The sequence below is a fragment of the Mandrillus leucophaeus genome, unplaced genomic scaffold (genome assembly GCF_000951045.1).
Source record: "Mandrillus leucophaeus isolate KB7577 unplaced genomic scaffold, Mleu.le_1.0 Scaffold248, whole genome shotgun sequence".
Classification (NCBI taxonomy): domain Eukaryota; kingdom Metazoa; phylum Chordata; class Mammalia; order Primates; family Cercopithecidae; genus Mandrillus; species Mandrillus leucophaeus.
This window is the reverse complement of record NW_012102565.1, coordinates 40,717-66,946: the sequence shown is the minus strand read 5'-3', so window position 1 is coordinate 66,946 and position 26,230 is coordinate 40,717. Positions and strand designations below refer to the sequence as shown.

The window sequence follows — 26,230 nt, the reverse complement described above, 5'->3', positions numbered from 1 at the left end:
AAAATGCCATCCACAGGTAGAAGATACATAACAAAGAACTATATCCAGAATATACAAAGAACTACAAATTAACGTGAAAAAAGTAAACAGCCCAGTGGGAAGAAAGGACAAAAGATTTTGCAAACCCTTCACAAAAGCAGGAATCCAATGGCCAATAAATCTGGGGTCCCTAACACGAGAAAATGTTCAGCTTCATTAATCATCAGGAAGATACAAATTAAAACTACACTGCAATACTACTACACACCCTTTCACAACTAAAAATAAAAAGACAATATCAAGTATTGACAAGGATGTGGAGCAACTGGAGCTCTCATATACTGCTGGTGGAAGTGTAAATTTGTAAAACCACTTTGTAAAACTTTAGCAGAATCTATTAAAAATTATATGCATAAACCATGAACTAATAATTTCACCCTAATTATACACCCAACAAAAGTCACATATATTGGCCAGGCCTGGTGGCTCATGCCTGTAATCCCAGCACTTCAGGAGGTTGAGGCAGGTGGATCACCTGAGGTCAGGAGTTTGAGACAAAGCTGGCCAACACGGTGAAACCCCGTCTCTACTAAAAATACAAAAAATTACCCGAGCATGGTGGTGGGCACCTGTAATCCCAGCTACTCGGAGGCTGAGGCAGGAGAATCGCTTGAACCCAGGAGGCGGAGGTTACAGTGAGCCGAGATAGCACCATTGCACCCCAGCCTCGGTAACAAGAGCAAAACTTCATCTAGGGGGAAAAAATCACATATATTCACAAAAAAATGTATAAAAATATTCATAGCAGCAATACTAAACCCAAATGTCCATCAACAGTAGAATAAACTGGTACAGTCACACAAAAGAATGAAAAACTACAGCACGACATGGATTAATCCTACAAAAGTAATGTTGAGCAAAAGAAACTCAAAGAGGCTGGGCACAGTGGCTTACTCCTGTAATCCCAGCACTTTGGGAGGACAAGGCAGGAGGATCACTTGAGCCCAGGAGTTAGAGACCAGCCTGGGCAACAAGGCAAGACTTCATCTCTACAAAAATTTTTAAAAAGTTTTAAATATTAGCCAGGTGCGGTGGCATGTGCCTGTAGTCCTAGCTACTCAGGAGGCTGAGTCAGGGGTATTGCTTGAGCACAGGAGGTCAAAGTTGCAGTGAACCTGACAACACCACTGAATTCTAGCCTGGGCTACAGAATGAGACCTTGTCTCAACAAAAAAGAAATTGAGGCCCAAGGCCACCAAGTTACTAAGTGGCCGAGCCAGGGAATAACCCATGTTTGTTGGATACAAATGTTTTACGGGCTGTCTGCTGTGTCGGGTACTGCTCTGGTGGGTGATAAGGAACAGCCCTGAAGAGGACAGGCAGGTACATCCCTGCCCCTGGAGGCTGCCCTCTGGGAGGGAGGCAAACACAATTACATCACGAGCACCATGAATGAAAATAGTGATTGGAGAAAATAAAGACCTGTGTGGAGAATAGTTTAGATAGGGTGGTTATGGAGGGCCTCTCCCAGGAGGCGACATTTGGGAAAAAGATCTAAATGTGGGGAGGGAGTGAATTATTTATTTGGGGTAATTGTCCCAAGCAGGGAACCCTGAAGTGCAAGGGCCCTGAGGGAAGAACCATCTTGCTGTATTCAAGGGTCAGAAAGAGGACCCTTGAGGCTGGAATTAGGTGGAAAAGAAGGAGGCAGTGTCAGGCAAGGGCAGAGCAGCAGGAATGATGGTGAAAAAGCCACTAGAGAGTTCTGAGCGGAATTATTATGTAATGGGATGGAGCGGACTACGCAGGAGAAGGAGCAGCTACTTTCAGGATCAAGGGTGCTTAAAGACAAGATGGGATGGGATCCCACGTGCCAATGGAGAGGCTGGCCTGAGACAGTTGTCACTGGAAGGAGGCACAGCATAGGAGTGTGTGTGCAGGCAGGCTGGGTGTGTTCTGATTGCCTTCACTCTCGGTGAGAGAGGGAAGGGCACTCTAGGTGTGAGGAAAATGGAAGTGTAAAGCAGCCTTCTCTCCACACAGAGGCGCAGTGCTTCTGGGAGTGAGCTTTAAAGGGAGCTTGAGATCTGTGGTCATAAGATTAAAGGAACATTCTTATGCTGCCTGGATGCAAGCAAAGAGTGGACGGAGAATTAAGTTTAACGAGGGCGGGGTTTTGCCATGTGAGAGCGATGGGTTTTGTTTTATTTCAGTCATGCTCTTAACTTCCTATGCCTATTAGTCCAACAAAGTGCTTGTGTGAGCAAGGGCACACCGACCCCCCCATAAGAAATAACCACCCCACGTTCTATGCCTGGAAGGTAGGTTGTCCCTATTTTCTTTCCTGTTCAAAGTGCAAAGAGTTTTTTATTTTGTTTGTTTTTTGAGACAGTCTCACTCTGTTGCCCAGGCTGGAATGTAGTGGCACAATCTCGGTTCACTGCAACCTCTGCCTCCTGCGTTCAAGCTATTCTTGTGCCTCAGCCTCCCGAGTAGCTGGGATTACAGGTGTGCACCACCACACTCAGCTACTTTTTTTGTGTTTTTAGTAGAGATGGGGTTTCACTATGTTGGCCAGGCTGGTCTCGAACTCCTGACCTCAAGTGATCCACCTGCCTCGGCCTCCCAAAGTGCTGGAGCTGCCGCGTCTGGCTGAAAGTGCAAAGGGTTTTAACCATGTGTATTTGAGACGTCTGAGAGGACAATGCAGAATCTTTCTAAGGCAAGTTATCTGAGAGAGCTCCGCTCAGAAACCATGTGATTGTTCTAGATAGCTCTTTGTTACAGGCTGGTCTCTGAAAAGTCAGATTCTCCTGCTCTTGAATAATCCTATTCCTGACAAGTCCTCTCCTCTCTCCTCATCCAGTAGTCACTGTGCACACAGGAGAGCAAAATCACCTCATATTGGCTCTCTAAGTCCTTAATAAAAGGCAAACTAAAGAGACTTAGAAATTTCTAGAAATGAACGGTCTACAAAGAAAACGATTAGATTAGAATAACTAGATTACAGAAATTTAATGTTGACAATTTTAAGCAAGCAAGTTTTTTTTTTACATCTGAAAGTGTAACACACATATATACATATTATATACTTGGCCGATAAAATTAAGTAGTTTCCAATTAAACTCAACTCTTTAAAACAGCAACTATATATTAGTGACTATGTGTAAATGTATAGATTTGGATGTATAACTACATTGTACCCATAAACTGAGCATCAATGCTGAGGGTCTACTAACCTCCTTGGAAATGCAGTCATCTTTGGGTTCTGCCAGAGCAGCCATTTCTCATAAAAGATAGTTGCAGTGAAGAATGCAGGCAGGGAAATTATCCATAGCTCTGGGGGAGGCATAAGAAAGTCCCCAGGATCAGACTTCCCTTTGATCCAAGGGCTGCTTGATAATTCCGACTTCCCATTGGCAGAGAGCACAGATAAGGGCCTTTACACCCTGGCAACATGCCTGGGGACTTCATTAACTTAAGGGCTTCTGCCATCTTTGCTGTAAGTAACATAGGAAAAACTCACAAAGAGAAACAAAATGTTATTTCTGTGCATTCATATGCAAGGATTTGATTCTAATTGTTTGGACTCTTTCAGGAAACAGCCCACTGGAGAAAACCCCTGATCTAAAAGCACCAATCCTGTCTTAAGCTACAGCACCTTAAATCCAGGGACACTTTCACCTAGTTTAGATGGTTGAAAGAAGTAGGATCTAATGATCTACTAGCACCTGAGATTAATTATTGTGAGGGGGCAGGGTGAGGTCACAGTGAACCACAAACTCTTGAGTAAGCGCATTTTGAGGGCTTTGCTCCTTGGGTTAGTCTTACCGTGTGTTTTGAAGCAAAAGAAATGAGTTGATCATAGTTAATCCACTTGTTCATCAACCTGAACTTCCCTGTCCTCATAGAGCAAGAAGGGTAAAAAGCACTGAGAGCAGAACATTCTGCCTTCAGAACAGGCTTGAAAATGCAGCTGGTATGGGGAGGAGATGGGCCTGGGCTGCCTTCCTCCCTAGCCTGGGTCTCACTGTGTTGGGTGAGGCCAGGGATGGGAAGAGCACAGTCCAGGCATCTCTGACCTGCCCGAATGCCTCTGTGCTACATTCATTCACCTGCTTACAAGTCACACTAACTTTACTTGGCTCTGTGAGATCCTTGGGAAGTAAGAATTTACTTTTTCTCAAGACCTTTACCTGAAGAAAAGTCTTTTTTTTTCCCCCAGAGTGTGACCACTAAATTGAATGCTGGAGCTGAAAGTTACAAATCTGAAATCAAGATTTTTATATTTGAAATGTCTTTTTTTTTTGAGACAGAGTCTCGCTCTGTCACTCAGGCTGGAGTGCAATGGCACAATCTTGGCTCACTGCAACCTCCACCTCCTGAGTTCAAGTGATTCTTCTGCCTCACCCTCCCGAGTAGCTAGGATTACACGCGCCTGCCACCACGCCCAGCTAATTTTTTATATTTTTGGTGGAGATGGGGTTTCACCATGTTGGCCAGGCTGATCTAGAACTCCTGACCTCAAGTGATCCATTTGCCTAGGCCTCCCAAAGTGCTGGGATTATAGGTGTAAGCCACTGCGCTGAGCTATATTTGAATTTTTTTATCCTTCAGTGAAATGTTAATAAAAACAGTTTTTTTGAGTGGCCATTTAGGATTTAAAAACCAGGATATAATCAGCTAGACTTTTGCCAACTCACAGGCACCTACGGAGTAAAGGGCATGGTGCCCGATGGCCTGGAGAATCCGCATAGCCGAGAGTCTGGCTGGCTACCCCCATCCCAGGGAGACTTGCTACACTTATTTTAATTGCTGGCTCTGCAGTCAGAGATAATAAAAAAGCCCGTCCTTTCTGCAGCTTCGTGAGGCTCCTTGCGTGGTGAGATTATTACGGTGACATTTTTCTTTTCTTTGTATGTATTCCCAAGGAACATGTACTATTTTACTTTTTAAATGTTAGAGTTGGTGACATCTTACACGCTTATTTTGGTCCTAATTTTAATTCTAAAAACTCTAGTGTTTCATGGTTAAGTATTGTAATAGGTGAGTGTATGTTTGGTTTATTGGGTTATATGGAGATGATCAAGCTTATATAAAAACAAATAAAATAGTGTGCGTATATATATGCATGTGTGTATATATATGTGTATATACATATATATGATTATATATGCACCTCAACCAGTAATTATACTGTCTTTTTCATTCAAATGTTATCTTTACCATGGCAAGTCTTGATTTTTAAACAGCTTTTTTTTCCTTCTTTTTTTTTTTTTTTTGAGAAGGATCTCATCTGTCACCTAGGCTGGAGTACAGTGGCACGGTCATGGTTCACTGCAGCTTTGACCTCCAGGGCTCAAGCAATCCTCTCGCCATAGTCCCTCCAGTAACTGGGATTACAGGCACATGCTATCATGCCTGGTTAATTTTTGTAGTTTTTGTAGAGACAGGGTTTTGCCACGTTGCCCAGGCTGGTCTTGAACTCCTGGGCTCAAGTGATCTGCCCCCACCTTAGCCTCCCAAACTGCTGGGATTATTGGTGTGAGCCACTGTGCTTGGCCTGGAGGTTTTTAAAAAAACAAGTGTTACAGAATACCTCTTTATTATTTTTCATTTAGCTAATTGGTATAATAAGCCATACAATATATGTTTAAGTAATAAAATAGTAATACATCCTTGCAATCATTTTAGCATATCTCTTTATAAGTAACTAGTTTCCTTATTCACTACCGGTTTCTGCCATCCACAATTTTCTCAATCCTGAAATCGTATCTTTGACATGTGGGCAATTTCTCTGTTTTTACATGCTTGAGAATGTCTGTATTCGGCAAAGTCACACATCACTGACAACTGGTATGGTAGAGAACAATTTTTTTTTCCCTTTAAATAGACATCTTACCAAGCACATCTTTGTGCTGTGAAGAGAACATTCAAATTTTCTTGGCTTTTGCTATTTTCCAGGCGTCCAACAGTTTCTTCTGTTTGTTTATAGCATTCTTCAGTTCAAAAATTCTTCCTCCAGAAACCCCTTGGCTCCTTTTGGAGTAAATTCAATGTAAGAAACTGAAGGAAATTTTAGGAAATTTCAGATTGTTCTCAACATGATTCAAGAGAACATTTTATTTTTAAAACTTTATTAGAGCAAAGAATGGTGAGAAGGACTATGTAGTTCTGGAAGCTTACTGTGTATTGGATTATTATTGTTTTTTCTTATTTATGTGTCTACTAAATTTTCCACTATGAACCTACATATATATTTTATTATATCAATTCCAGCTATCTGAAATATGAGGAATTTCCATTTTAATTAGGTTTTTTTTTAGATAAAAATGTTTTCATCTTTTTTTCATTGGTTATTATATTTCTGTATGTTATTTTTTAGAAACATCTATTGTTCATAAATTAGATTTCTGGGTTTTAAAAAGTTCTGTTTTCATCTTCTGTTTCCACTGGGTTGGGGATGATTTTTTTTCAGTTTGTCTTCTAATTCAGTAATTCCTTTTCCCATGGTCTCTAAGTCACATACCTGTGACTGTTGGTCAAAAGGTTGGACCCATTATCTCCTTACTGCCCTTCTTACCATTCATTGCTCTCCTAGGAAGTTTCAAAGATATAATGTTCTCTTGAATCATGTAGAGAACAGGTGTAATTTTCTAGAATTTCTTTACATTGAATTTATTTCAAAAGAAGCCAATCTCTATGAATTTTCTTAGTGTTTCTTTTTATTTGAACCGCAGAATACTTTTTATATGAAATGAGTGATAACTTATTTCAATGCAAAGAATGTAACAACAAATAATTTTCCTGACCAAATAACCAGTGGAGTTTCCTCCAAGGAATACCTATATCAAGCAACCCGTGGATCCTCCTACAGAGGAATGGATAATCAAAATAGAGCATATACATAGTAGGGAATACTATTCAGACTTAAAAAGGGAGGAAATTCTGGCACACGTGGCAACATGGTTGAACCTTGAAGATATTATGTTCACTGAAATAAGCCAGGAACAAAAGGGCAAACACTGTATGATTCCTCCTACATGAGGTGCCTAGTGTGGTCAAATTCCTAGCGACAGGAAGTAGGATGGTGGCTGCCAAGGGCTCTGAGGATGGGGGGAATGAGGAGTTGGTGTTTAATGGGGACGAATTTCAGTTTGGGAAGATGAAAAGTTCTGGAGATGGATGGTGATGATGGTTGGACAATAATGTGAAGGCATGCAGTGTCACTGAGCTCTATATGCTGAAAAATGGTTATGATGGTAAATTTTGTTATGTATATTTTTACCACAATTAAAAATTAAAAAAAAAACCAACAAAAATAACCATGTAAATCTACTATGCCCAGCCATTAGAAGGCATAGTTTACTCAAATTTGTATTTGTAGGTACATGCAAAGAAAAAAATAAGCTTAAAAAAAAAAAACCAAAAAAAAAAAAAAGCGAGATTCTTTTTTCAGAATGAGACAGGGAAAAGAAAGAAAGAAGAAGAAAGGAACCGGGCATGGTGGCTTATGCCTGTAATCCCAGCACTTTGGGAGGCCAAGGCAGGAGGATCACTTGAGATCAGGAGTTTGAGACGAGCCTGGCCAACAGAGAAACCCCGTCTTGACTAAAATACAAAATTCAGGTAGGAGAATCACTTGAACCCAAGAGGCAGAGGTTGCAGTGAGCCCAGATCAAGCCACTGCACTCCAGCCTGGGCGACAGAGGGAGATTCTGTCTCAAAAAGAAAAAAAAAAAGGAAAAGGCAGAACGACACTGAAGTCCACCGGCAGCACCGCAGAGTTCACTGTGATGCCTGCAGCGACTCCCAGTGCCCTCAGTCTGCTTTGCCTCCATCTCTTCCTGCTGCAGGTTTCGGGCATCTTAACAACATTATAATCATCAGAAATTCCTCTCCATTTCTGGCCTGAAATGTCTTCGTCTCTGGTTTTAATTAAATCATGGGGTTCAGTATTGATTGGTTTTGTCTTTTCTGTTTATTATTCCCATAGGAATGGCTGTGGGGTTGATGGGTAGACTAAACAGGCATCTATATCACTTGATGGATGTCTGATCCCTGCTCTGGAAAAGGAGGGATGTGGCAACTGTTTTAGCACTCTTATATTAGCACATGCCAACATTCTTTCCCTTTGCATCAAGGACTAAATTGTGACACTACAAGTTAGAGCATCTAGATAAAGCCAGACCAGTCATGAGAAGAGAGAAAAGGGAATATTTTTAAAAAGATAATGAGCTTTTTCCTTGTAAAAAAAAAATTAAAAAAATTATAGATGTTAAAATAGTTAACAGAGAAAACACAAAAACCCACAATCCCACTATTTTGATAATACCTGTGATATTTTTTAGGAAAGAAATCTATTGTTAGAAAACATAAACAAGTTTAAAAAAGGAACATGACTCTTTGTTAGTAAATATAAACAGATGAAAAAGAAAAGGCACAGAATGATAAGTAAAATCCTGCACACGCCACCTCCACATAATCCTCAAAGGTAGTCACTGTTACTCATTTCTTGTTATCCTTTCCTAGAAATAATTTTTCTAACTATTAATTAAAAACTACATCAATGGGGTAATATTAAAAGCACTGCTCTGAGCCTTGCTTTTGCACTTCATAAAACATACTGAGGCCGGGCTCGGTGGCTTACGCCTGTAATCCCAGCACTTTGGGAGGCCAAGATGGGTGGATCACCTGAGGTCAGAAGTTCGAGACCAGGCTGACCAACATGGTGAAACCCCATCTCTACTAAAAATGCAAAAAAATTAGCTGGTCGTGGTGCTGGTCACCTGTAATCCCAGCTACTCAGGAGGTTGAAGCAGGAGAATCACTTGAACCAGGGAGGAGGAGGTTGCAGTGAGCCAAGATTGTGCCATTGCACTCCAGCCTGGGCAACAAGAATGAAACTCTGTCTCAAAAGAAAACAAAACAAAATCCACCATCAGCAAAAAATGTATTGAGAACCTTTCCCGGTAATCGCTATCTGCTCCCCTGCTGCTCTTGCCCTTGGGGTGTATTATCCAGTCTCCCTAATGGAGACACTGACTTTCCTGTGGTTGCTGTTCCCACAATGCAGTGATGAATAATTTTGTCTATATATCCCAAATAGCTTTTGCAAATATACCCAAGAGAAATTTTGATAAATTCGATAAATTTTGCTAAACTGCCTTGAAAAAAATGGGCCCAATATTGTACACGTGCTTCTTCCACTCTCTCATCATCCCTGGGTACCGTAAAACTTTTGAATTTTTGCTTTCTGATTGGAGCATTTTAAAAAATAGCCTTTCGTTTATTTTATAGCAGTTTTAGGTCCACAGTAAAACTGAGCAGAAAGCACAGCATTCCCATATATGCCCTGTCCCCACACATGCACAGCCTCCCCCACTACCAATGTTCCACTCAAGAGTGGTATGTCTGTCACACTTGATGAACCTACCCTGGCACATCATTATTACCCAAGTGCATACTTTCCATCAGAGGTTACTCTTCGTGTTGTATATTCTGTGGGTTTTGAAAAATGTGTAATAATATGTTGCCACCATCATAGTATCATACAGAAGAGTTTCACTGCCCTAAAAATCCTTTGTGCTCCTCCTATACATTCCTCCCTCCCCACTAAATCTTCACAACCACTGGTCTTTTTTACTGTCTCCTTATGTTTGGAAGGTCATATAGATGAATTGTAAAATTATGTAGCCTTTCAGATTGGCTTCTTTCACTTAGTAATATGCAGCTAAGCTTTCTTCAGGTCTTTTTATAGCTTGGCAGCTCATTTTTTTTAAGTACGGAATAATAATCCATTGTTTGGATGTAGCACAATTTATCTGCTTGCCTGCTGAAGGATATCTTGCTTCCAAGATGCCTCCAAGTTTTGACAATTATGGATAGAGCTGCTGTAAACATGTGCAGATGTTTGTATGGACATAAGTTTTCAACTCCTTTGGGTAAATACCAAGGAGCGAGATTGCTGAATCATATGGTAAGGGTATGTTTAGTTTTGTAATAAACAAGCAAACTGTCTTCCAAAGTAGCTGTACCACTTTGCATTTCCACCAGCAATGAATAAGAGTTCCTGTTGCTCCATATCCTTGACAGAATTTTGTGTTGGGCATCTTTTCATATGCTAATTTTCCATTCGTATATCTTTGGTGAGATATCTATCCTGGTCTTTCGCCCCCTTTTAAAAAATTGGCTTGTTTGCTTTCTCATTGTTGACTTTCATGAGTTCTTGGTACGTTGTGAATGCTAGCCCTTTATCAAATATGTATTTTGCAAATATTTTCTTCCAGTCTGTAATTTGTCTTCTCATTCTCTTGATGGAACATCTTTTGTGTGTTTATTGGTCATTGCGTTTCCCCCCCTAAAAGCCGACTTTAGGTTCTGGCCCATTTTTCAGATGGCTTGTCTTTTCTTTAATGATATAATTAGTTCATTTTGCTCTTAAAAGCTTAAGCTGTATCAGATTTATCTATCCTTCCATCATTTGAAAGACCTCACCTGTGAACTCATCCATTTTGTTTTGTTTTAGGGAAAGTTAACATTTCCTTTTGTCTATTCTGTGCTAAGCTCCTTGCCTCTAATCCCTGAGAAGTCAACATTTGGACCCTGCTGCAGAGAAAGAAGAGAAAAGCCTTTTGTTTAAGACGTCTCCATTCAATTTTCATGTCCTCTTTTTTCTAGGTCACTGGATATATTCATGTCAAGACTCGTCATATGAATATATTTATTTTGATGTGTTCATTCACAATTTCTAGGTCACGTAGTAAATGCCTAGGTAGTAAGTAAGAACATTCCAGCTTTCATAGTGCTGCCAAAGATTAAGGTGTTCTCTCCCAAAAGGGCAAAGGTAGACTTTTAACCGTACCAAGACTGTCAAATTGTCTCTTTATTTTATTTTATTTTTTTTTGACACAGAGTTTCACTCACTCTTGTAGCCCAGGCTGGAGTGCAATGGCACGATCTTGGCTCACCGCAACCTCCGCCTCCTAAGTTCAAGCAATTCTCCTGCCTCAGCCTCCTGACTAGCTGGGATTACAGGCACATGCCACCACACCCGGCTAATTTTGTATTTTTAGTAGAGATGGGGTTTCTCCATGTTGGTCAGGCTGGTCTCGAACTCCTGATCTCAGGTAATCTGCCTGCCTTGGCCTCCCAAAGTGCTGGGATTTCAGGTGTGAGCCACTGCGCCTGGCCCTAAATTTTTTCTTTATGTCAGCAAAAAGTGACATTGATATTTCCTATGACAGAAGTCCATTATCTTTCTGGAGCCATGAACCCTGTTTATCTGATGAGTGCCTTTGATTCATTCTCTAGGAGCATGTGCAAATGTGTCCATGAAACACCAGTGCTTCATAGACGTCCTGACCCCAATTTCAGAATGTGGCTCTTACAAACATAGAAAGGATTTCCACTTTCCATTAGGATTTCCATTTCCACTTTCCATAAATTTCTTCTAATGTCGTTTCTACAGAAAATGCAACTTGGAGAGAAGGTTTAGAACCAACTATTGAGGATCACAGAATGTGATTTGGTGTTTTGCTTCTTAGAGTCCAGAAAGGAAGGATGTAAACCACCCACCCCTGCACTATGGCAGCTGAACCATGGCTGGTGGGAAAGGTGTTTCAGAAAACAGTATCTCCAGAATGGAGACCCCAGAATGCCTCTTTAGTGTGAGGTCTGGACCTCTTCCCCTCAAACTGCACAGATTCCTTAAGGTTGGGCTAGGATAGACTCTAAACTTCCAAGATGCCTCTTTGAGAGGTTAGAGATTGTGAGCAGGGCCGGGGTAAGTTATTTAGAGAGAGGATGCCCAATCCCTTCCCTTTCTTTCTGTTCTAGAAGGGCAAGTCCATATGATGATGCCTTGCCCAAAAAGCAAGCGTACAAATGTCCCCGCTGCTTTAGTCTGATCAAAACCTGAAGGGACTTTTGCAGGAGACACATTTATGAATAACATGCCACTATATTCTGGGTTAAATTTGCTTACGAGAAATAAAGGCTTGATCAGAAATCATGGCTGTTGTGTGTGCATATTTCAGTTGACTCCTGGAAAACCCTGCATCATGTTCTGGGCCTGCCCATAATTGGTCCTTACAAAGTACCCTATATTGTCCATGTCCAGAGGCGTGGAATAGTGCTGTGTCATTGCCTGTTTTCTTGTCTGTCTCCCCGCTACACACTTGCCCCTATCTTAGGCAGGTGGCTTGATGAACATGGGTATTTGTCTTGTTTGGTTTTACATGCCTAATGGTTAGCCCCAAGGAGCTTACTGACAAATATTTACTAAGTACATAAATGAAATTGAAGCTACAGGCTACATGAAGATGCCCAGAATAACTGTTCTGAGCAGACCTCCATGGTTGAGGGACAGAGTGTTGCATGGACTGGAGAGGTGGGAGCAGAAGGGCTGAGGAGGTGGAAACAGGTTCTGGGGAAAGAAGATTAGAGGCAAGAGGCTTTGAGCATTAGAAAACAATTTGCCAGATGAGCAGTGAGAAAAAAATGTGATGTGAATTCTCAGCTAGAAGAAATTATACATTATGTTGATATCTAACCATCAACTTCTATCACCCTTGGAAACTCCTTTTCTATTCCACCTTTGATTTTTGAGAAAGGAGACAAAGTTTAACAGTTAACAGTAGTCAGAAGATCTTGTAAGAAAAACCCCTGAAAAAGTCATTCTAAGTTAAACAGTACAATATTCTATTTTTTATTTATTCCCTTCATAAATGTCTGTTAGCCTTTTCTTAGAGGAGAATTTAAGAAAGCATTGTGATTTGTAGGAGCTATAGATCAAATGATACAGATAAAACACAATAAATGTAATCTTGAGTGCTTGAGCTGGAATTACATACATGATTTATTTACATGCAAAGGATCAATGCTGCCCAGACATTTACTAGAGGGTTTTAGATCACAAGGGCTCAAGATCATTTATTATAAAGCTGAGGTGTCTTCCAAATTAATTGACTTGTGTCTAACAATTCTGGGTAGCTGGTCCCATCAGTCGGCAACCTGTGGATTCCCTTTGCTACTAACGTGGTTGAAGTATTTTCCAGGACATTTTATAACCCATAGCAGCTGGTCCTTACTTGCTTTATTATGATTTGAAATATTTTTTGAAATATCTACTTTTAAAATCCCCAAGAAAAATACTACTATAGCCAAAGGTAATAACCTAGACTTTGGGGAAGGGAGGGTATTCATCAATTATTTGTCCACTGCAGGAGACTCAGACTGATGTGGAGGAAAATCTTGTCCCTATTTTAGAGTGCTAATTTACCCTATATTGGTGGGGAAATGTCCTGTTGAGTTGCCTTTTTTTTTTTTTAGAGGATAGTGTCAGCACTTTACTCAGGGGATCTGATAAAGTCAATGAATCTGTAAACATGAACTAGTGAAAAGATAGTTTAGTTTGTTCTTTTTTCTTTTTCCTTTTTTTTTTTGAGATGGAGTATCGCTCTGTCACCCAGGCTGGAGTGCAGCGGTGTGATCTCGGCTCACTGCAACCTCTGCGTCACAGTTCAAGTGATCCTTGTGCCTCAGTCTCCCAAGTAGCTAGGATCACAGACGTGTGCCTGGCTAATATTATTTTATTTTTTATTTTTTTATAGAGATGGAGTTTTGTCATGTTGGCCAGACTCATCTTGAACTCCTGGCCGTATGTGATACACTCACCTTGGCCTCCCAAAGTGCTAGGATTACAGGCGTGAGCCACTGCACCCAGCTGTTCTTTGTTCTCTGGCAAAGAACTTTACTTTGAATGTTATGCTGTTCAGTTATTATCAAAAGCTTGGTTGCAGATGCACTAGATTAATATGGAGGAAGAAGGAGAGGACTTCCCTATGTTTCCTTCCAACTTCTCATTGAAAGAATCAGAAGATTAAAAAGTATGAAGTAAATAAATAAACAATAGCAATCTGAGGTGAGAATAAGAATAATCCAGTGTAACATAATCCTGATGGGGTTTCCACATATTTTAATGCTGATAAAGACAAAATAAAAAATACATCTTCGACTATACATGACCTAGCCTCTAAACTGAGAGAAGTCTCTACTCCAGAGTAGATGGTCCCGCACGGGGTCCTCTACACTGCCCTGCATGTCCTCAGCCTGCCCTGCATGCTGGTAGCCTTTCCCGATTGCTTGGACTCTGCCAGAGTCATTCCTCAGCTACCTATTTTCTGTATCTGGAGGCTGCAGTCCCAGGCCTCAGCATGGGTGGGGAGGAGGCCCACTGTACCGCCAGGTGAACGCTGTGCAGGGACGGTCTCATAAACCAGGTGTGGGAGCAGTATGCTCGGGACTCTCACTTAGCTGGCTCACACCAACAGCTTCAGACTGCATCAGAGTCTCTGGCACTGTAAGAGAACCAGCAGGCAAAGGGAGGGCCCCCACTCCCTCCAGCAGCCCCTACAGATGACGCCGGCTGGGTGCCCGAGAGTGGGAAGAGGAGGATGTGAAAACTCACTGTCAGGTCCAGACCCGGCAGAGCAGCCCGGTTATTTTCAGTGGACTGTGTGTTGGGCTGAGGAGTTTACCCACCCTGTTTTTGGCAAACTGTAGGGATGGGCTGGTTTCTGTTTTTTGATGTATAATCAGAGAAAGAAAAATATATCATGGGGCTTATTTAAGAAGACTGTAATGGTAATGCACAAGGGGGAGTTAGCAAGGGCCAGAATAAAGAGAGGAAGAGCTTGCCTTTGACAGTGATTTTCTACAGAAAATAAAAGAAAGATATGAAATATCATAGGTGCTCCCAATAAGACACAAAAAGTATGAAAAACAGGAGGATACATAGGGACAATAAGTCCCATGTTCTTCAAACCTAAGACAACTAGGTTCCTTCCCTGTCAGGCCTGAGCCAATTCTCACCCCATGCCTTTGTACAGGTCATCCCTTCTGCTGGCCTTGCCTGTCTGTCTTCAAGGCATGGCCAAGGCCCTCTCATGGTGCCTGCCTCAGGCCACGCCCCCTCCTCCCGCAGCCAGCACAGCTGCTGCAGGTGCCTGGTCACGGGTTTCTCTACACACCAGCACAGCACGCTCCAGTACTGGAGACTTTACACAATATTATAATTTATAATGGAGTAACTGTGAGTTCTCAGTGACAGGGCTTATATTTCATCTACCTCTATAAGCACATCCATCATAGTTTCTGATATACAATAAATGAGAGCCCCAGCAAGACAAGAGCAGAAGACAACCTCTTTTTAAACAAGGACCTCAACAGTTGCCCATGGGACAAAGACAAAGATGAGAGGGAACAAGACAATGAGAAAAAGAACTGATGCATCGTGAGACCATACAATGCTCAGAAAGTTAAAGCACTTTCTGAGTGCTTTAAAACACCAAAGGAGCATGTGACAGCTTGTTCCTCCTTTTCAAAGAATGGTAGGTTTAGTGTATTGTCACAAACCAACTCAGTGACTTTTGGGATGTGATATAATGGTAATACACAGTGACTCTTCATAAGGGATGAATGCAGCAGCAGCAATCCTCAACCTAGAAGTTGACACTCCAAGTTTATTAACAAATTGATTTAGGGAAACGTCACAGCATTTCCCCTTAGAAACAGTGTGTTCAAGTCCTCAGACCAGACTGCAAAGGCTTATTTAACCCGGAAGGTTGCTAGATTATACCCAAACTGAGCTGGGTTGCAAAAAGTGTAAGTAAAATGTGGTTCTGCTCCATCACCATAGAGCCAAATGATCACTTAACCAGAATGATAGTTCCTGCCTCTCTCCACAGACGTGCTGGGCATCGACTAGAGTAATGTGTGAGAAACAGCTTTGAGAAGTGTGTCATGCTATCAAACAAAGGGGACTCCTCCTAGTGTGGCTCCTATGAAACCTAACTGCCCATGAAAATACAGTTTTGTGGGATAGTGTGTGCTGCCTTCTGCCCCGGGACTCCAGGGACTCATTTTCACCATGACAACGGGAGCCCAGGATTTCTCTCTTTGTCCCTGGTGGCACAGGGGCTATGCGATCGAGCTCTCACATGCTTGGGGAATAAAAGTTGTCTGCAGGATGTACATTCAAGTGTCAACCCAAGTGTCTACTGATTTGTGTGAGAAAATCATTAAGGAGATAAAAATCAGGATGACAGCAATATGTCAAAATATTTCAAGATGCCAGAGTTTGAAGTATGAGCAGCAGCAGCTCACGTGGAATGACAAAGGTGAGGTCAGGGGAGTAGCAATCAGGCACCTGCTGAACCTTATGTCAACAGTGTGATGGAAGCATCTCATTTCCTCTTCTGAGGTACAAGCCTTTGTTTCAGGTGATGGCAGCCCTTGGGGAGCATATGCTTGTTGACAATTTATCCTGCCCTAAGGGGCTGTACATCATACTTTAGAGGCCATTTTCTGGGCAGTTGGCCTCTTGCTTAATTTTAAGCCTACATTGCACAACACTGTGATGATGTATGTCACACTTTGCACTGGTCCGAGCAGCAGGTGAACATCTGGAGTCTCCAGCAGGCTGAGTTCGGAGAAGTCAAATGCTCTAGGGAGCTTTATTTAAATAAGAAAAAGTGCTTCAGGTAAGAATTTGTCTGAATTCCAGGGCTGGCCAACACACCCAGAGTATCATTCCAGAGCAGAAGAAGGTGAGGAGCTCCTCTCCCCTTCGAGCCTTGAGCCAACAGGCCAGTCCCGTCAGTGGGCACGGCCAATCCCTGCTGAGGGATCCTTGTGTCTGCCTCATTCAGTGACCTGCTGTGCAGTGGCAAGAGGCCAGGCCTGCAGTGGAAGGGTTTTCCCTAATTGGCTTCACTCCACTTCCTGCCTCCTTCCTTCTCTGCCTGTTGTGTGTTCAATGCCTTCCTGCTCTGTCTCCCTAGCTTCTGGTTCACCTTTTCTTTTCTGCCTCAATGTAGCTGTCCCTAAGCTACCTTGACTTAGTTGTCCCTCCAGCCTCAATGATTGGCTAACAGGTATCAGGATCTGTCTGGTTTTAGGGGGTACCCTCTTTTGAGGGATGCCCAAACAAACGGGCCTGGAAGAGAGGTTCTGGCACTCTGAGGACACCTCCCTAGATTCTCACACTTAACTGCTGTCCCAGACAGACAGGAATCATGTTCCAATCTGCATGGCCAGTGAGGGAAAAACAGCAAAGCCGTCAAAAGCACATGTGCCTCTCCCTCTCTTCCCACTGCACCTCCCACTGAGTTCCCGGACGGTAAACCCAGTTCAGTGTCCAGCCAGGCTTTGGGTCTTGGGCGTGCTTACCTTACTGCTTTCTACCAAGGCCTCAATCAGCTCAAGTTCAGGATGCTGTAGAACTGATTTGCAAAGCAGCAAAGTGGAATATTTTTTGGAGTCAAAGTCCTTTCTGAATCATTCATATTTGATGTCAAATACTTTCTCTTTCTCTCTCTCTCTTTTTTTTTTTTGAAACAGAGTTTTGCTCTTGTTGCCCAGGCTGGAGTGCAGTGGCGCGATCTCTGCTCACTGCACCCGGGTTCAAGTGATTCTTCTGCCTTAGCTTCCCAAGTAGCTGGGATTGTAGGCACTCGCTACCATGCCTGGCTAATTTTGTATTTTTAATAAGAGACAGGGTTTCACCATGTTGGCCAGGCTGGTCTTAAACTCCTGACCTCAAGTGATCTGCCTGCCTGGGGCCTCCCAAAGTGTTGGGATTACAGGCGTGAGCCACTGGGCCTGGCCTGTTTTTTTTTAAATGTTAAAAAAAAAAGAGTCTGTTTTACTTCCACTAGCATGACAAAGTCCCCCACTGGTTTCTGTCCAGCCTCCCCAGTTGGTCATTTTAAATATATGTGAAAAGGAAAAGGAAAAGGAATGCCATTTCTCAATGCATTTCAGCCTAATCAGATGTATTAAGAACTAAGTGAGAAGCATTACAAGGATAAAAACTGGATTATAACTTAGGAAAATGGCCTCTATTACCACAGGCCTGAGCAAAGTCACACAGCAGGGAACAAAAGATGTGACTTAAATCCTGGATCTGCAATGAGTTCTGTGACCTGAGATAGATTATTTAGGCTCCTTGGCCACTGTCCTCATTTATACACAGAGAAGGGTGAGAGATTCTGGTCTTTCCGGGCCTATCACGTTATAATTCTATGACTAAAATCAACCTGAGGCAATAAATCCCACTTCATTAATTTATTTACAAGCCTAAAAGAAATAAAAACATAAGAAAATATCAATATTTAAAACTAAACAGTTAAAAAATGCGATCCAAAGAAAAGGCTTCTTCGCTGTGATTGCACATGTCTCTGTTAGAAACGTTTGGCCATCTAAGGAAAATACAGAAGCTTGGCTCCTCCCTAACACACAAGTGTAGCATGAGCTTTAATAAGGTCGACTATGGATCTCATTCCTCTTGACTATTTTGAGGTGTCTCTCCATTTATTCATAATCAATCTATCAGTATATCTCCATATGTGTGTATGTACATGTACACACACACACACACACACACACACACGAACAAGATAGGCAAGTGAAGAAAGACCAGAGTTAGGTGTAACCGCAGACGGCGAAATGAGACTTACAGGAGCTGCCGAGTTTTTGACTGTGACACTGGGGGTGGTTGCTCGCAGGGCCCCACTCACTCCATGGTAGTATTTGAAGCAGATCTTAGTTTCAGCTGAAAGACAAACAAAAAACGAGACTGAGAAGTAGGGTATAACCCAGGGAGAGGCAGCTATGGCCACAGAGGACATCTCTAAGAACTGCAACCTAATTCCCTCCACGAGCAAGCCAGGCCACACTCGACAATGATGCTCCTCATGTGGCCTCAAGGACAGGTCTGACTTCTTCCTAAAACTGTGACATGAAAAATTGTTTTGGCCTTAACATTTTGTATCCAAGTTAAGTCCATTATTTGGACTTCTCAGGATCCATCCGACCCCATTAGAGGTCATTGATTTTAAACCCTTAGTTCTAAGATGTTCTGAGACAGCCTACCACCTGTCTGTTCCTTCTGTAATGTCCTATTATTCAATTCATTGTGATTAATATCTTGGTAATTTGCAGAAATACTTTGAGAAGTTATTGAAGTACATGGGAGGGAGGCATATTTTCTAAACTCCTATACCCATCGATGATAATGCATCACAATTTGTTTTCCTTCAAAGTTCTATAGATGTAGCTGGCAGTGGTAGCACGCATCTGTAGTTCCCAGCTTCTTGGGAGGCTGAGGCAGGAGGATCGCTTGAGCCCAGGAGTTTAAGGCTACAGAGAGTTATAATCACATCAGTGGACTCCAGCCTGGGTAACAGGGTGAGACACCATTTCAAAAAAAAAAAAAGTTCTATAGATGTTTAGCAGAATACAAAGAGTTTAGGGGGATCACACTGGGTTTGAATTTCAGCTCCGTTATTTATAATCTGTGAGACAATGGATAAATCCCTGTACCCCCTGATAAAAGAGGACTTTATAAGATGTTGGTTAAGCAAATAAAAGTGCTTAGATTCAATTAAGTGCTCAGTAAGTGTCAGTGATTGTGATGATGTGATGACTAAATGACAATAACATGAGTCCTTTTCCTTCTGGCATTTGGTTCTGTAGAGGATAAGATCTGTAGCCAACATGAGTTTAGTTCATTTGAAGGTGACTTGCTTTCCCCAATTCACTGTTTATAGGATTTGTTTTCTTAAAATTAAAAAAAATTACCAGGCTCTGTCTTGGCCCCTTATATTTTGTTTGAAACAATACGAGAAATCTCCAATTTGAGATCTTTTCTCTCAAATATGAAAATTTGCCATCAAGTATCATATTAAAAATAATGTCTACAATTTTTTAGCATGCATTTAAAATGTGCTCAGAATGGAAAATATGAAAAATGAAGATAAGTATAAATGAAATAACAATCTTCTGAGATTTTTGCATAATTGAGAGTATAAACTATAGAATAATCCATTTTGCTTTTTAAAAAAATTGACATTATGAAATAAGCATGGCCAACTATCATTAAAAACTCCTCAAATAACATTACTTATTATGTAGAACAACTGAATAGATTTACACATTGCAAATATTTCCTATATTTGGAAATTCAGGCTTTTCTCTGAAAACCAATTCCTTTTTACAAATTATTTTTTAAGTTCAAATTTTCTCCCTAGGACAATGGAGCAAAAATCGCTAGATACCTACCTGACATCCATTCTACCTTTCCTCCTTAATAACAGAATCTCAATTTTATTTTGAGTGATAATGTCCAGCTAAAGTACTATATTTTGCAGCCTCCCTGGCAGATAACACCTATGCATATACCATTAGGATTTCTGTTATATGTAGCTAAACCTAAGCCTAACTGATATGTAAAGGTTTCCTCAGTGCTATAGATATGAATATAGCAGTAGTCTTCCTTAGGTTAAAAGATATGGGCCGGGTGCGGTGGCTCATGCCTGTAATCCCAACACTTTGGGAGGCCGAAGTGGGTGGATCATTTGTGGTCAGGAGTTTGAGACCAGCCTGGCCAACATGGTGAAACCTCATCTCTACTAAAAATACAAAAATTAGCTGGGCGTGGTGGTGCACTCCTGCAATTCCAGCTACTCAGGAGGCTGAAGCAGGAGAATTGCTGGAGCCCAGGAGGTGGAGGTTGCAGTGAGCCAAGATCACACCATTGCACTCCAGCCTGGACAACAGAGCAAGACTCAGTCTCAAACAAACAAACAAACAAACAAACAAACAAACACAAGAATATTTTAGGGATCCTCCCTTCCTGTGGCCAAATTGCTTTCCAAATAATACTTAGTATTTCTATCAGGAAATGTGAGTCTGACCATCTCATAGAACCCATGTTAGCACTGAATATCATCACTTAAAAATAGGCTTAAAATAGAATCCGATTATTATTTTTATTTCATTTATTTGATTATTAGTAGGATTAAACTTTTCCATCAAGTTTTAATTGGCTATTTAAATTTTTTTTGAAGTCATTGAATTGAATTGCAGTTGTTCAGATTTTCCACTGCCTGGGTGATGCCTGGATGCTTATCAGTCCCTTTGTTAGTGGACGTGTTCTTACTTCAGATATGCCTATACTTTGAGTTTCCTTCCTGAGTTATTTTCTCTACAGTTCTTTCACATGTCTGTAGATTGTCTTTTCAAGCTCTTGGTGGACAATCTTATAACCCAGTTCTGTACTTATTCTCCAAGACACCTCAACGTTGTCCCCATGTTAGGTCTACACACCTGGATCCAACACTTTGTTGGCCTGAGAGGCAAGTTTCCTGTAAGTCAGGGATCAGGGAAGGACTCCGAATAAAGCAGTGAGCCATCCATCTAGTTAATCACAATGAGTTGGTGTTGCCTAGTCCATGAGTTACTCTGCTTGTAGGTGCCGGTGGGATCAGCATGGAGGGGCCAAATGGCCTCACCTTCAGCTCAGTTGGGTGGAAGGGACTTTTAGGTACCAGGGATCCCAAACGGGCAGTACTAGATTTCAATTTAAATAAAAAATTATTTCAATGCCTTTGAGCAAAAAGGTCAGGGAAATGATATACAATCCTGCATTGAACCCTATTGCTAGATGAGCAGATCAGTGCATATTTTGAGCCAATAATTCATGGAACCCTTCAAACTCTGTACTCTTCTTTGTTTCTTCCATTTTTAGTTTTTTTTTGATACATAATAGATATACATATTTTCAGGATACATGTGATGATTGAATACATTCATATAATTTGTAGAGATCAAATCAATGTAATCGGGATGTACATCATCTTAATTATTTGTCTTTTTTGTGCTAGAGACATTTGAATTATTCTCTTCTAGCCATTTTGAAACATATGATAATTATTATAAATTATAGTCACTCTACTGATCTATCAAACACTAGATTTTATTTTTTCTATCAAACTGTATATTTGTACCCATTAATCAATCTCTATTCATCCTCTTCTCCCTTCTACCTTTCTTGGTCTCTGGTAACCACCAATCTACTCTCAATCTCCATGAGATCCACTTTTTTAGCTCCCACATATGAATGAAAACATGCAATATTTATCTTTCTGTGCTTGGCTTATTTCACTCAACATAATGACCTCCAGTTCCATCCGTGTTACTGCAAATGACAGAATTTCATTCTTTTTATGGCTGAATAATATTACATACCACATTTTCTTTATCCACTCATCTATTAATGGGCACTTAGGTTGACTCCATATTTTGGCTGTTGTGAACAGTACTGCAATAAACATGGGAGTGCAGATATCTCTTCGATATATTGACTTCCTTTCTTTTGGCTATATACCCTGTAATGGAATTGTTGGGTCATATGGTGGTTCTTTTTTTAGTTTTTTGAGGAATCTGTCAGATTTTTACAGTGGCTGTACTAATTTACATTCCCACCAGCAGTGTACGAGGGTTCCCCTTTCTCTGTGTTCTCACTGGTATTTGTTACTACCTGTCTTGTTTTAATTGGGGTGAATGATAACTCATTGTGGTTTTGATTTGCATTTCTCTGATGATTACTGATGTTGAGCATTTTTTTCATACACCTGTTGGCCATTTGTCTGTCTTCTTTTAAGAAATGTCTATTCACATCTTTTGTCCACTTAAAAATCAGGTTGTTTTTTGCTCTTGAGTTGTTCAAGCTTCTTGTAATTTTGGTTATTAATTCCTTATCAGACAGATAGTTTGCAAATATTTTCTCCCATTCTTTGGCTTGTCTCTTCACTTTGTTGATTGTTTCCTTTGCAGTGCAGGAGACTTTCAGCTTGATATAATCCTATCTGTCAACCGTTGCTTTGGTTGCCTGTGATTTTTAGGTCTAACACAAAGAAATCTTTGCCCGGACCAATGTCCTGGAGAGTTTCCCCAATATTTTCTTCTAGTAGTTTCAGTTTTAGGTCTTAGATTTAGGCCTTTAATCCATTTTGTTGTAAATTCTGTGTATGATGAGCAATAGGGGTCTAGTTTCATTCTTCTGCATATGGATTTCCAGTTTTCCCAGCATTATTTATTGAAGAGACTAATCTTTCCCCATTGTATGTTCTTGGCACCTTTGTTGAAAATGAGTTGGCTGCAAATGCCTGGATTTATATCTGGGTCCTCTATTATTATATGTTCCATTGGTCTATGTGTCTGTTTTTTGCCACTACCATGCTGATTTGGTTACTACAGTTTTGTAGCATATTTTGAAGTCAAGTAGTATGATGCCTCCACTTTTGTTCTTTTTAGCTCAGAATTGCTTTGGCTATCCAGGGTCTTTTGTGGATCCATATACATTTTAGGATTAGTTTTTCTATTTCTGTGAAGAATGTCATTGATATTTTGGTAGTAATTGCATTGAGTCTGTAAATTGCTTTGGGTAGAACTGTCATTTTAGTCATAGTAATTCTTTCAATACATAAGCATGGAATATCTTTCTATTTTTAAATGTTTACTTCAGTGTCTTTCAACAGTGTTTTACAGTTTTCCATTGCTCATTAAATTGATGCCTAGGTATTTTACATTCTTTGTGGCTATTGTAAATGGGATTGCTTTCTTGATTTCTTTTTTCAGATTGTTTGCTGTTGGCATATATACATGACTTTTGTATGTTTATTTTGTATCCTGCACCTTTGCTAAATTTGCTTATCAGTTCTAACAATTGTTGGTGGAATCTTTTTTTTTTTTTTAATATAAAATCATGTCGTATTTGAACAAGTCTACTTTACCTTCTTCCTTTCCAATTTGGATGCCCTTTATTTCTTTCTCTTGACTAATTGCTCTGGCCAGAACTTCTAGTACTATATTGAATAAAAATGGTGAAAGTGTGTATCTTTGTCTTGTTCCAGATCTTAGAAGAAAGGCTTTCATTTTTTTCTCCATTCAGTGCTATGTTAGTTATGGGTTTGTCACACATGGTCTTCATTATTTTGAGGTATGTTCCTTCTATACCCAGTTTGTTGAGGGTTTTTATCATAAAAGGATGTGAATTTTGTCAAATGCTTTTTCAGCATTTATTGAAATGATCATATGGTTTTGTTCTTGATTCTGGGTTAACGTGATGTATGACATTTATTGATTTGTATATGATGAATCATCCTTGCATCCCTGTGATGCATCCCACTTGATCGTGGTGAATACTCTTTTTAATGTGTTGTTGAATTAGGTTTGCTAGTGTTTTGTTGAGGACTTTTGTATCTATGTTAATCAGTGATACTGGCCTGTAGTTTCCTTTTTTTTTTTTTTGTGCCCTTGTCTGGCTTTGGTACCAGGATAATGTTGGCCTTGTAGAATGAGTTTGGAAGAATTCCTTCCTCTTCGATTTTTTTGAAGAGTTGAAGCAGAATTGGTGTTCATTCTTCTTTAAATATTTGGTAGAATCCAGCAATGAAGTCATCAGGTCCTGAAGTTTTCTCTGAAGGGAGACTTTTTATTATGGCTTCAGTCTTATTATTCATTATTGGTTTGTTGCCGTTTTTTATTTCTTCATGGTTCACTCTTGGTAGGATGTATGTACTTGGGAATTTATCCGTTTTTTCTAGGTTTTCCAATTTGTTGGTGTATGGTTGTCCGTAATAGTTGCTAATGATCTTTTGTATTTCTGAGGTCTCAGTTGTTATGTTTCCTTTTTTTTTTCTTGTATGATTTATTTGAGTCTCCTCTCTTTTTTTCTTAGCTATTCTAGCTTTGTATATCCTTTCAAAAAAACTGAGTCTTCATTTTGTTGATCTTTTGTATTTTTGAAGTATCAATTTAATTTATTTCTGCCCTGCTCTTTTTTAGTTCTTTTTTCTGCTTATTTTGGGTTTGGGTTGTCTTGCTTTTCTCGTTCCTTGAGGTACCTCATTAGGCTATTTACTTAAAGTCTTTCTACTTTTTTGATATAGGTGTTTATTGCTATAAACTTCCCTCTTAGTAATGCTTTTTACTGTATCTCATACATTTTGGTTTGCTGTATTTCTATTTGATTTGTTTCAAAAAATTTTAAAACTTCTTTCTTAATTTCTCCATTAGTTGTTCAGGAGCATGTAGTTTAATTTCCATGTGTTTGTGTAGTTTCTGAAGTTCCTCTTGTTATTGATTTTGTTGTATTCCTTTTGTGATCAGAGAAGATACCTGATATGATTTCTACTTTTTTGAGTTTGTTGACACTTATTTTGTGGCTTAATATACGGTCTATTCTGAAGAATGTTCCATGTGCTGATAAAAAAAAAAATGTATCTTCTGCAGCAGTTGAATGAAATGTTCTACAGATGTCAGTTAGGCCATGTGGTCAGTGTGTAGTTTACTTACAACATTTCCTTGTTGGAATGATAGAGGCATTATGGAGAGTGGGGTATTGAAGTCCCCTATTATGATCATATTGTAGTCTATCTCTCATTTTAGATCTATTAATGTTTGTTTTACATATTTGGGAGCTCTGGTGTTTGGTGCATAAATATTTATAATTTTCATAGTCTCTTGCTGCATTGACCCCTTTATCATTATATAGTGACCTACTTTATCTCTTTTTGCAGTCTTTGATTTTTAGTCTATTTTATCTGATGTAAGCATAGCTACTCCTGCCCATTATGGTTTCTAGTTCCATGGAATATCTTTTTCCACCTCTATACTTTCAGTCTATCTGTGTCTTTACAGCTGAAGTGGGTTTCCTTTAGGCAGCATATAGTTGGATCTTGTTTCTTTATTAACTCAGCCACCCTATCCCTTTTAATTAGAGAATTGAGTGTATTTATATTTGTTTTTATTATTGATAAGTAAGGACTGACTACTGCCATTTTGTTGCTTGTTTTCTGTTTTTTTTTTTTTTTTTTTTTTTAATGGAGTCTCGCTCCATTGCCAGGCTGGAATGCAGTGGTACGAGCTTGGCTCACTGCAACCTCCACCTCCCGTGTTCAAGTGATTCTCCAGCCTCAGCCTCCTGAATAGCTGGGACTATAGGTGCGTGCCACCATGCCCAGCTAATTTTTGTATTTTTAGTAGAGACAGGGTTTCACCATGTTGCCCAGGATGGTCTCGATCTCTTGACCTCATGATCTGCCTGCCTCGGCCCCCAAAGTGCTGGGTTTCAGGCGTGAGCTACTGCGCCTGGCCTCTGGTTGGTTTTTAACTGCTCTCTTCCTTTTTTCCATGTTTCCTGTCTTCCTTTGTGGTTAAGTGATTTTCTCTGGTAGTATGTTTTAATTTTTTGCTTTTTATTTTTAGTGAATCTATTATAGGTTTTTGCATTTTGGTTGCCATGAGGCTTACAAAAAAATCTTATAGATGTAACAAGTTATTTTAAGGAGATGACAACTTATCTTAGATCATAAAGAATAGAAACAAAGAACAAATTTTTTTT

At 40.2% G+C, this 26,230-nt stretch overlaps 1 protein-coding gene across 1 annotated transcript in view; it reads right to left on the bottom strand.

Annotated features, from left to right (window-relative positions):
• HECW1 (HECT, C2 and WW domain containing E3 ubiquitin protein ligase 1) overlaps window positions 1-26,230 on the bottom strand; it is a gene marked incomplete at its 5' end in the record, with an annotated part of 255,628 nt that overhangs the window by 189,695 nt on the left and 39,703 nt on the right. The window contains one exon of the mRNA XM_011983285.1: window positions 18,501-18,595. Within this exon, the coding sequence (XP_011838675.1) occupies window positions 18,501-18,595 (95 nt within the window). The remainder of the gene's footprint in view (window positions 1-18,500; window positions 18,596-26,230) is intronic.